The 12,731-nt window shown below is 40.1% G+C and overlaps 1 protein-coding gene across 1 annotated transcript; it reads left to right on the top strand.

Annotated features, from left to right (window-relative positions):
• The first annotated feature begins 2,258 nt into the window (after window positions 1–2,258).
• Window positions 2,259–11,589, top strand: si:dkey-14o18.2 (neuronal pentraxin-1). The gene is made up of 5 exons (XM_062990027.1): window positions 2,259–3,038; window positions 7,766–8,288; window positions 8,397–8,647; window positions 10,337–10,516; window positions 11,367–11,589. Exons 1-5 carry the CDS (start codon window positions 2,301–2,303, stop codon window positions 11,574–11,576), a joined length of 1,902 nt encoding a protein of 633 aa, XP_062846097.1. The 5' UTR covers window positions 2,259–2,300; the 3' UTR covers window positions 11,577–11,589.
• Window positions 11,590–12,731: the final 1,142 nt, after the last annotated feature.

The following is a 12,731-nucleotide window of genomic DNA, read 5'->3' as shown; positions in this document are numbered from 1 at the left end:
TTGTGATACACTGTAGATAGTTATGGTTCCAACAATCTTGGACTTGGTGGTTTCTCCAACTGTTGTGTGTGTATGTCTGGCTCAATGACTAAACAACACTTTTATTAGACATACTGCAACTTCTAAAAAGGTCTTGGTCCGTTCCCAAGAACACCCAAACTACCTGCTTAGTAAATAAAAAATGCTCTATAACATAAGAATCTGCTGGAACATTGGTGACCTTGTGTGAGCCATGGGTTTAGAGTTTGCAGCACAAGAAAAAAGCTTCTGATCCTGTTTTTTCTTGCCCATGTGATCAGCAACAAACTTCAAAAAAGGTGCAGAGGTCAATATTTAATTGTTCTCAATATTGCAAATAGAACAAACATATCAGAAGAACGCTGTTATGGGAAAAATATAGATTTTAGAGTAGAATGCACAGATTTAAGCAACATATCTGTCAGTAAGTTGTTGTAGAATGTTGTAAGCAGATAAGGAAAACAGTTATCACAGAATGGATGTTCCAAAGTCCTACACTGGTAACTGTAACATGACTAGAGCAGTATAAAGAGATGCCAACAGTTCTGTTCTTTGTTCTTCACTTCATACACTGCTGTAAGAACCCACAATCAATAAATTCTTCAATCCTGTCAACTCTAATCTTTGTTTAATTTACATTATTGGCATTTAGCAGACACTCTTATCCGAAGCGACTTACAGTAGTGTGACAGTATTTTGTCTAAGCAATTGAGGATTAAGGACCTTGCTCAAAGGCCCACCAGTGGCAACCAGGCAGTCTTGGGGCCTAAACCAGTGACCTTCTGATTACTAGTCCAGCGCATTAACCGCTATGCTACAACTGCCCTACTTCCCTGTTTTTTTTTTTTTTATCTGACCCTATTTTTCCATGACAATGCAATGAAAGAATTTGTCATAAGACCTGCGACTATAGTGCACCTTACAATGACAGTTTTGGAGCAGGTGATTATTCACAACCAGCATTTAAATCCATGACAGTGTAAACTTACTTGACTGTGGACAGATTCATGTCTTTTGGTCACCCTTGAATTGCACCTGATCATTGACCAAAGGTTTGGGCATAAATTGCTGTTACATATAGTTTATAACAGGTTATATCTAGCCCTAAATACACTACTACAATAATTCTACACTCACTGTCCATTTTATTAGCTCCACTTACCATATAGAAGCACTTTGTAGTTCTACAATTACTGACTCTAGTCCATCTGTTTCTCTACATACTTTTTTAGCCTGCTTTACCCTGTTCTTCAATGGTCAGGACCCCCACAGTACCACCACAGAGCAGGTATTATTTAGGTGGTGGATCATTCTCAGCACTGCAGTGACACTGACATGGTGGTGGTGTGTTAGTGTGTGCTGGTATGAGTAGATCAGACACAGCAGCATTGCTGGAGTTTTTAAATACCGTGTCCACTCTATTAGACACTCCTACCTAGTTGGTCCACCTTGTAGATGTAAAGTCAGAGACGATCGCTCATCTATTGCTTGCTTGATCTATTGCTCTATTGTTTGAGTTGGTCATCTTTTAGACCTTCATCAGTGGTCACAGGACGCTGGATATTTTTGGTTGGTGGACTATTCTCAGTCCAGCAGTGACAGTGAGGTGTTTAAAAACTCCATTAGCGCTGCTGTGTCTGATCCACTCATACCAGCACAACACACACTAACACACCACCATCATGTCAGTGTCAATGCAGTGCTGAGAATGATCCACCACCCAAACAATACCTACTCTGTGGAGTCTATTGAAGAACAGGGTGAAAGCAGGCTAAAAAAGCATGTAGAAAAACAGATGGACTACAGTCAATAATTGTAGAACTACAAAGTGCTTCTATATGGTAATTGAAGTTGATAAAATGGACAGTGAGTGTAAAAACAAGGAGGTGGTTTAAATGTTATGGCTGATCTGTGTACATGTTCTATACAAGAGAGCAGTTCTTGCTTAGTAACAGGTCTTCTGTGTTATTTGCAGGGGTGCTACTGGTGGTTGACCGAATCTGAATGCCAAACACATGAGATCCAGTGTGCCAAAGGAACAGTGCATCATGCCTACATCTGCTTTATCATATTGTGACCAAGGACACTAAAGCTCTGGTGCTATAATAAACCGACAACAACAACAAAACCAACAACAAAAACCTGAAGTGGAAGACAAGACTAATTATACATCTCCATCTCTCTATCTGCCCTTCCCCCATGACTTTTTTGCACTCTACATTACCAATAAAGAATAATCACACCAACCACACATCAGGTGGATAAACAGATCGTGACTAAAAATGGCTAAGGACACAAAAAGAGCCAATTTGCCTTTGCTGCTGCCTTTCCCAGACAACTGGATGAAGGTTGGAATGCTTCGAGAGCTCTTTCCTCTTCCTCCAACCCTCTTTCCACTTCTCATCCTTTTAGTGCTCTCTTCAGTGGGATTTAGCAACGTGCCAGGAACAGAATATGACTGGGGTGAACAACCTAGGCTAATTTGCACGCCCATACCTGTGGACGTTGATCCGAGTTGCTTTCCTTCCAGTGGGGTTACTCGTGGGCCTAGCAGTAACGGACATGCCAGCAGTAATGGACATGCCAGCAGTCATAGCAACGGACATGGAAGTGGACATCATTTTGGAGTGCCCAACGGTCCTGGTGGCAGCAGTCGACGGGGCATGTCCGACGAAGCAAAGGCCACCATTCTGCACCTAAGGGAGAGCCTGGTACGTCAAAAGGAGACCATCCTGGATCAACGGGAGACAATACGGGAGCTGACGGCTAAACTGACCCTGTGCGAGGGCTTTGGAAGGGGTGTGGGTGGGCATCACGACGAAGACCACGATGGACACCCTGGCTCTCACCATTCTTCACATCACTATGACAGCGACCATTACTCTGACCCTCACTACCCTCTCAGTGGACATCGCAATGACCACAGAGGAAAGCCACCATATCTGGGCAAACATGGATTCTCTCCTGAGGAGGCAGGGAGGACGCTGCAGACGCTGAAGGAGAGGCTGGAGAATTTACAGGTCAGAGTCGTCTCAAAGATTTTGTGTGAGGGCTTGTAGTTATACACTGATCAGCCATAACATTAAAACCACCTCCTTGTTTCATTTTATCAGCTTCACTTACCATATAGAAGCACTTTGTAGTTCTACAATTACTGACTGTAGTCCATCTGTTTCTCTGCATACTTTTTTAGCCTGCTTTCACCCTGTTCTTCAATGGTCAGGACCCACACAGAGCAGGTATTATTTAGATGGTGGATGATTCTCAGCACTGCAGTGACACTGACATGGTGGGTGGTGTGTTAGTGTGTGTTGTGCTGGTATGAGTGGATCAGACACAGCAGCGCTGCTGGAGTTTTTATATACCATGTCCACACTGTCCACTCTATTAGACCTACCCAGTTGGTCCACCTTGTAGATGTAAAGTCAGAGACGATCGCTCATCTATTGGTGCTGTTTGAGTTGGTCATCTTCTAGACCTTCATCAGTGTTCACAGGACTGGATATTTTTGGTTGGTGGACTATTCTCAGTCCAGCAGTGACAGTGAGGTGTTTAAAAACTCCATCAGTGCTGCTGTTTCTTATCCACTCATACCAGCACAACACACACTAACACACCACCACCATGTAATTGTCACTGCAGTGCTGAGAATGATCCACCACCTAAATATTACCTGCTCTGTAGTGGTCCTGTGGGGGTCCTGACCAATAAAGAACAGCATAAAAGGGGCCTAACAAAGCATGCAGAGAAACAGATGGACTACAGTCAGTAATTGTAGAACTACAATATATAAAATGGACAGTGAGTGTAGAAACAAGGAGGTGTTTCTAATGCTATGGCCGATCAGTGTATTATTCTTCCTTCATGTCATGTTATCATACCCATATTGTCCTTGATTTCCATTTTCCACCACATGGTATGGTGGCATACACTGCCAGCAAAGCTACACTGGATACATTACCTTCCTACCCTTAAGCAGTCTTGTCTAGCTTTCTTAATTTAATTAGCTAAGCCCTTTTCCCAGGAGAGCACCCTGTATGAAATACTAAAACAAACAAGCATTGCAACAAGTACTGCAAAGGAAGCAAAGACTGTATAAAAAATGTCTATTTGAAAAGTAATATTAATCTTCTGACTTTAATTTTAGGGATTGATATATTGGACAGAGTAACTGTACTCTATAATTGTTCTATTACAAACTACAGTATTAGTACATTTAGACACACTATGTCCAATGGGTCCTTTGTGATAATTATAAGCAAAAATTGTTGGGCACCAATGACCTAGACAGCATTGACATGGTGATCATGTTTTTCTATTTTATTAAACACTGCCTGCATTTGGAAAGCTCAGAAGTGATAAAGGAATAATAAAAACACATATTTTAATTATTAAAGTACAAATTTGTCATTGTATGTAATATGGGTGCAGATTGTCCACTGATGCTCAGAGCAAAGCCATTCCAATCAAGCCTGTCAGTTAAATGAGCCCAAGTGGGTAGCACAGTCGCCTTACAGCAAGAAGGTCCTGGGTTCGATCCCCAGGTGGGGCAGTATGGATCCTTTCTGTGTGGAGTTTGCATGTTCTCCCCGTGAATTGGAGACAGTAACTGTCCATGACTGGTTACATTCATGACAGGAACAGTAGTCACTCATCACACAAGGCTTATCAGTTATATGAAACACACAGTGTAAAACATGATGTTAAAATCCTAATAAACAAACAAACAAACAAAAGAACTTTTATTTTATATTAATTTTATTTTATCTTATTTGTTTAAAAAACCACATGACCAAATGTCAAAGATTATTTTTGCTATTAATGAAGTTTTATAATGACATTTAACTCTGACATGGTCTCTTAATTACTTTAGTGATGTTTGTTTGTTTGTTTATTAGGATTTTAACGTCATGTTTTACACTTTTTGGTTACATTCATGACAGGAACGGTAGTTACTCATTACACGAGGTAGATCAGTTCACAAGTTTATATCAAACACAGTCATGGACAATTTAGTGTCTCCGATTCACCTCACTTGCATGTCTTTGGACTGTGGGAGGAAACCAGAGATTTCTGTCCATTTTATCAGCTCCACTTACCATATAGAAGCACTTTGTAGTTGTACAATTACTGACTGCAGTCCATCTGTTTCTCTGCATGCTTTGTTAGCCCCCTTTCCTGCTGTTCTTCAATGGTCAGGACTCCCACAGGACCACCACAGAGCAAGTATTATGTGGGTGGTGGATCATTCTCAGAACTGCAGTGACACTGACATGGTGGTGGTGTCTTAGTGTGTGTTCAGCGTTCTGTGACCACTGGTGAAGGTCTAGAAGATGACCAACTCAAACAGAAGCAATAGATGAGCGATCGTCTCTGACTTTACATCTACAAGGTGGACCAACTAGGTAGGAGTGTCTATTAGAGTGGACAGTGAGTGGACACGGTATTTAAAAACTCCAGCAGCGCTGCTGTGTCTGATCCACTCGTACCAGCACAACACACACTAACACACCACCTAAATAATACCTGCCCTGTAGTGGTCCTGTGGGGGTTCTGACCATTGAAGGACAGGGTGAAAGCAGATTAAAAAGATATGTAGAGAAATAGATGGACTACAGTCAGTAATTGTAGAACTACAAAGTGCTTCTATATGGTAAGTGGAGCTGATAAAATGGACAGTGAGTGTAGAAACAAGGAGGTGGTTTTAATGTTATGCCTGATCGGTGTATATAGCGCCTTTTACAAAACAAATGTATATAGAGAGAGTGGACATATTTATAGAAGACGTAGGTTTTTAGCTGAGTGCAGAGAGATGCAGAGAAGCATATAGTTGAGGGTAGTGAATTCCAGAGAGTGGGGGCAACAACAACACTAATGGACCTGCCACCCATAGTGGAAAGCCTGTACTTTGGAATATCTAACAGACAAAAATCAGAGTACCAATGAATGTAAGTTGGCGCTTGCTTCAGGTGTTTTGTTCCAATCTTGCACCCATTGTTTCCAGTTGGTGTCAGACCTAACAACATCCTATATTCAGATAGCTTTATGGACTAAATATAGAATACTTATTTTTCAAGTAATAAAGTAGGATTATTTACATATAAAACTGCTTTTGTACTGAACACAAGAACACATAGCCCAGACATGGTCACACTTGTGGCTGTCTCTTGGAGGATGTACTCATATGGCACAGTGTGATTATGTCCTTCGAGCCAATATCGCCACCAATTAGTCTTATCCGCCTTGATGAGCCATTAATCGCGGTGTACTATGGCACTGTGTAAAGCCGGATTTGCCCTGACTAATCAGAGGAAGGAGGTTGAAAGTGAGGGAGGGGTTGGTATAAATGTCATCCTGTTTATGTACATACTGGCATGATACATTTTATAAATACAGGTTACAATACAAATAATGTAAATAATATATATATACTGTAGAATAATATAATGCACCAAAATCAGTTATGAAGAACAATGAACTAATTTTATGTTGTTGTCTTATATTACACATTTTATACCTAGAGGAATTTTTTAATTAATAAAAAATTGTTATATTCATAAAGTCTAATTGATTTTATCACATCAAAAATAATTTAAAAAAAGTTAAATTAAAAGTGTTTTTACTTCTTAACCATTTGTATTAAATGAGCCCCTATAAATACCTTATGAAGTCTATAAATAAATGAAGTCTATAAATACTTTAGCTTTTTTAAGCCGATGTAATATTTAGTACTTGCATTTATAAGTAAACTCTTAAGTTTATTTTTTTTTTATTTAGACTCAAACATAAAGGATGTTTATTGTGCACATGGGTAATTTCTTGTCAAGCACTTACAAAAAGCATGTTGTTTTTAAAGAGTATTGCAAAAAAAACACCATCTCTACTGTAAAATGTGGTGGTGGTAGCACCATGTCCAAAAAATGCTATTCAGTTACAGGGTTTGACAATTTGGTCAGGTACAATGGGAGAATAAATGGTGCACCATACCAAAAGATAGTGAAGAAAAACTGGTGGACTTAGGGACTAAATAAGCGGAGCTGTTTTCTTTAAAATGCTTGAAAGCTTTCAATTCTTAAATACTTTTGAATTGTTGGCAGTATTTATTATGTAATGTGGCAGCTGCTGGATGAGCTCGGAAGTCTGCCGCATTGAGTTGTGTCTTTCTGCGTTGCCATAATGGGTGGCAAAGGGGGCATGGAGGCACAAATTGATGTGTCAGTTTCTTTTGATTTACAGTCACCTGTGCCTTATTGGGTGAAAGTTTTCTATACATCACAGTTTCTCCTTTCCACACTTGCTCCTTGCTCCATTGTTGGCACACCTGCTTGTCTCTAGTCTCATAATACTGGGCCGCTCAGTCTGGTCTAGTCTTCCTCTGGTGTGTAATGAAAACCCAGCCCAAAAATGTATGCTATCAGGGGGGCAAGAAACGTTCTAGGTTGTTGTGGTTGGGGTGTCACTTGTGCATTGCGGTTCCATTGAAGGTTTTCTAGCTTTTCTTCTTTCTGAAAACTGAGTTGTCGCAGATGGCCAGAGCAGCCTGTGATATTGTGATAACCTGTTCTCAGTTCTGCGCTATCCCTGATCTATCCACTTTCTCCGTTGTGGGCTGTGGATGTTTTGTTCTACCTTGATTAAAACACCATGCACCTTGGTTCCTAGATTATATGTATATAATCTGAATTGTTAGATGATTGTTAATATGTTAAAAAACCTGCTTTCTTTTTTATATTTACTCTCATTATAGGCAAGGAATTCATCTAGCACCTATTCTAGTTCACTGAAAGACCTTCTACAGCGCAAAATCAATGCGCTTGAAGAACAACTTCACCAACACTATGATGGTCACCATGGCTACGGTCATCAGGAAAACCACCCTGGGCATGGCCATGATGAAGATCATGATGAAAGCCGTCATGAAAATCACCATGACGACCACCATGGAGATCTCCACGATGACCACCGCTATGGTCCTCATTATAGTCACTATTATGGTCCTCGCCAGGAGCGTCACAGCACACACAACAATGGCAATGACGAGCACCATAACCAACATCGTAATGACCCCCATAATAATCATCATGATGATCACCATGGTGACCATCATGACAGCCACCAGAGCGAACACCACGATGATCACCATGACCGCAGTGATGATCATGGCAACCCACCCCGAAACCCTCAAAAACCAACAGTGTCCAGATCACGTGGAGCCCACAGCAAGTTGGATTCTGTACTGAGCCATCTGTATCACAGGTCTTCTGAAGCAGGTTGTATGTCTTACAATGTTATATTTGTCATTTTATTTTATATTAAGCAACAATACAAGCTACAACAGCAAAGTCATTGATTATTAACAGCCTCTTGCCTCTTTATAGGGAACCACAAGAAGCCTAAGAATCCTGACTCCTTTCAGATCGGATTCCCCATGCACACTAACTACATGTACTGTCGGATCAAGCGCACTCTACTCAATGAAATATTTGCCTTTACGCTCTGCCTCTGGCTAAAAGGGGGTTCAGGTCCAGGAATAGGAACCCCTTTTTCCTACTCAGTTCCTGGCCAGGCTAATGAAATTGTCTTGATTGAATGGGGCAACAGTCCGATGGAACTACTAGTCAACGATAAGGTAAGTAATCAAAAGGAATACTAACCTTATTAGTGCTACACATATGGTTAAGTTACTAATACATAATACACAGCTCAGGTATACATCTAAATATACACAGATCAGGCATGACATTATGACCACCTTCCTAATATTGTGTTGGTCCCCCTTTTGCTGCCAAAACAGCCCTGCAAATGCGATGCACTGTGTATTCTGAGACCTTTCTATCAGAACCAGAATTAACTTCTTCAGCAATTTGGATCGTGAGCCTTGGCCGCCCATGACCATTGTCGCCGGTTTACCACTGTTCCTTCCTTGGACCACTTTTGATAGATACTGACCACTGCAGACCGGGAACACCCCACAAGAGCTGCAGTTTTGGAGATGCTCTGACCCAGTCGTCCAGCCATCACAATTTGGCCCTTGTTGAACTCACTCAAATCCTTATGCTTGCCCATTTTTCCTGCTTCTAACACATCAACTTTGAGGATAAAATGTTCACTTGCTGCCTAATATATCGCACCCACTAACAGGTGCCGTGATAGAGATAATCAGTGTTATTCACTTCACCTGTCAGTGGTCATAATGTTATGCCTAGTCGGTGTATGTAGTTAAGGCATATTGTCGAAGGTAATTTTAAGTGCAGGTAGCATCTAAAGGTATGAGTTTTCTTCAAATTTCCTTCTTTAGACTTCTACATTAATGGCATTTATGAGGCTTTTATAATCCAAAGTGACTTCTAATTGCAACCAAATACTGTCTGAGCAGTTAAGGGTTAAGGGCTTTGCTCAGGAGCACAACTGTGGCAACCGGCAGTAGTAAGGCTTGAATCAGCAACCTTCTGATTACTAGTCTACCTTAACCACTGGGCTTACACTTCCCGAGATACCACGAAACATGACTTCTTATCATACAGAAGGGTAACAATGGAAAAATAGGAGGTCAAGAGGTACTGAGTTGGTGTCTGAGAAGATAACGGGAGTTGAGTATCATAACCTCCACCAGTTGCTATTCAATGCCCACTGATTAAGGACATAAACTTGGTAGAAAACATCTGTATACATCAGGTTTTTGTATTCTATATGTCTATGTGTAGAGCAAACAAATTATAATCTTAAAAAACTGGTTCATGCTTCTAGAGTCAAAGTAACTTAATTCTGCACTGTAATTGGACCATATTTTTAATGCCACCAGCTAATGGATGTTTAGTACTCTGTTTAGTGGTTCTCAACCAGTGAGCCTAGAGGCAGGTCCCGTTGCAATTGATTGAGAAGATAAATAATGATTGTTTATTTAAAAAACCACAAGCGAGTGGATTGGAAAATCAATATACCAAAAGCATACTGTAGATATATTGTGATGTCAGAAAACTTGTTTTAAATTCCCTATAGCATATGCTAGGTCTTTGAGAATAGACAAATATTTGATTTGCCCCCCCCAGCTGAAGTCAACCCGGGTGAGGAAGCTTCCACCACTAGTTCTCCCGAAATAAACCCACATCACATTTCCTTGCTGAAAGTGTAACTATATCATCATAAACCGTTTTAAGGGAGTCCCAGAATTTTTTGTTTTGAACACAAGGGGTCTAAGAAGAAGAAAAAGATTGAGAACTGTAGTTACATACTTAATTGCTTAGTCGAAATCCATTTAACCACTGCATAGTAAACAAAACAATGTTCTGATCTCTCTGTTATTTTCACCTTCTTTAAGGCCGTGACTCTACCCCTTTCCATGAGAGACAATAAGTGGCACCATCTGTGTGTAACATGGTCGACCAGGGATGGCATGTGGGAGGCTTACCAAGATGGAGGAAAAAGGGGCTCTGGGGAAAATCTGTCTCCCTGGCATCCCATTAAACCAGGAGGAGTCTTCATACTTGGACAGGAGCAGGTATGGTAATCAGTATTACTCATGGTCTTATTGACTTTGAAAAGATGAAATACTCAGTGCTGGACACGCAAAGCTGCAGCAAATGTAACCTGGAATTGGGAAAGGGTCAGGAAAGCTATAGTTAAGCTTTAGGGTGTAAGGTATACATAAACTGGTATGAGATGTATGTTAATGGCAGTCTTAAGATTTTTATGGTTTGGGACTAAATTCTAGGCTTTTTACAGTCAGATCTTGACATAACCATGGTCTTGGAGGCTGCAAAGATATGTTTAATGTGGTCACTAACAAAGTTATTTCTTGCAGTGCAGCCTCTATGCCCATGCCAATGTCAAGCTTGCCTGACTCTAGACAGGATCACATATTTTCCAGAAGATCTACTCATAGCAGACCTTTCTGATGCAATATGCCAAGATATAATTTGACAGATATACTGTATATGATGACAGTTTGAGGTATTTGGGGTTTTGGGGTTTTTTGGCCAAATGCCACCATTTCCATGTACTTTAAAACACCTCAAATAATAAATATATATGATTTGCATAATATACAATAAAATTATGCACAATTTAAAGAATTAAATGGTTACTGTTGTCATCAAGTAGGCTTATTTCATTTAAAGAATCAGTGTGATGTAATGTAGCCTTACTTAGCATTTATAAAATTAACCTGCTATTTATACATGAGGTTTATAAAACTGTTTACCATCTTATAAGCAACTTGATTAAAAATATAGTAAGACTATGACTCAGTTAATGATAAATGTAGTTAAAGTATTATAGTTGTACTAACTGTAGTAAGGCTACTTCCCAACACTGAAAATATTTGATGTGGCTCTGTCTGACCATAACAGGACACTCTAGGTGGACGTTTTGATGCTACACAGTCATTCGTTGGAGAGATGTCAGATGTGCAGCTGTGGTCACGTGTTCTAAACTCTCAGGAGATAAACAATCAAGCCTCCTGTTCCAGACACCTCACTGGTGATGTCATTGCATGGAACGAGTCCATTGTCGAACTTCATGGCGGCGTTACCAAGTATCCCTTTGATCCTTGTCAGTAAAGGTCCTTATTACAGTCATAGAACAGCTGTTAATGAGCTGGATTTTATGATAATCAAAAACGAGAGCATCTCTGCTCAAGAGTCCTTTACCTACAGCAAAAGTGAGGGTGCACAGAGACTCTTCTTGTAAATAAACTAGAAATGGAGCTGAAATGGGCTGAGTATGATGACTGTTAATGCTGCTTATGCTTTTGAAGCAATATTCAGGTAATATTTAAATATGTAACATTGTCAAAATGTATTTCTGCTTTATTCATGATATAAAAAGTATTACTGATAACAACAATTAAATGATTAGACATCATAATAAATTATTATGTATCATGTATAAGGTTGGGGTGTGTCAAACAAAAATGTTACATATTTCTATTAGAATGTATTGCTGCTTTGTACAGAATGGCATAATCAAATCTAGACCTTAAATGTATTTTTTGTAAATAAATAATATAATATAATATTGCACTAAGTGATCGGCTACTAATTCATTATACCTGACAATAAAAATAAAAAATCTGCAGGTCAGACCTTAATGGCTGTGATTTATGTAAGTTTGCCTTAGAGAATTCACTCACTGTCACTGCTGGACTGAGAATAGTCCACCAACCAAAAACATCCAGCCAACAGCGCCCCGTGGGCAGCGTCCTGTGACTACTGATGAAGGTCTAGAAGATGACCAACTCAAACAGCAGCAATAGATGAGCTATCGTCTCAGACTTTACGTCTACAGGGTGGACCAACTAGGTAGGAGTGTCTAATAGAGTGGACAGTGAGTGGACACGGTATTTAAAAACTCCAGCAGCGCTGCTGTGTCTGATCCACTCATACCAGCACAACACACACTAACACACCACCACCATGTCATTGTCACTGCAGTGCTGAGAATGATCCACCACCTAAATAATACCTGCTCTGTGGTGGTCCTGTGGGGGTCCTGACCATTGAAGAACAGGGTGAAAGCAAGCAAAAAAGTATGTAGAGTAACAGATGGACTACAGTCAGTAATTGTAGAACTACAAAGTGCTTCTATATGGTAAGTGGAGCTGATAAAATTGACAGTGAGTGTAGAAACAAGTCAGTTAAGTCAGTGTTTCTGCAAGTGACTGGTTACTACTATTTAAACAGAGTAATGTGGTGGAAAAAACCCTAATGAAATGG

Source organism: Trichomycterus rosablanca, chromosome 2 (genome assembly GCF_030014385.1).
Source record: "Trichomycterus rosablanca isolate fTriRos1 chromosome 2, fTriRos1.hap1, whole genome shotgun sequence".
Classification (NCBI taxonomy): Eukaryota; Metazoa; Chordata; class Actinopteri; order Siluriformes; family Trichomycteridae; genus Trichomycterus; species Trichomycterus rosablanca.
This window is presented reverse-complemented; position numbering and strand designations above follow the sequence as displayed.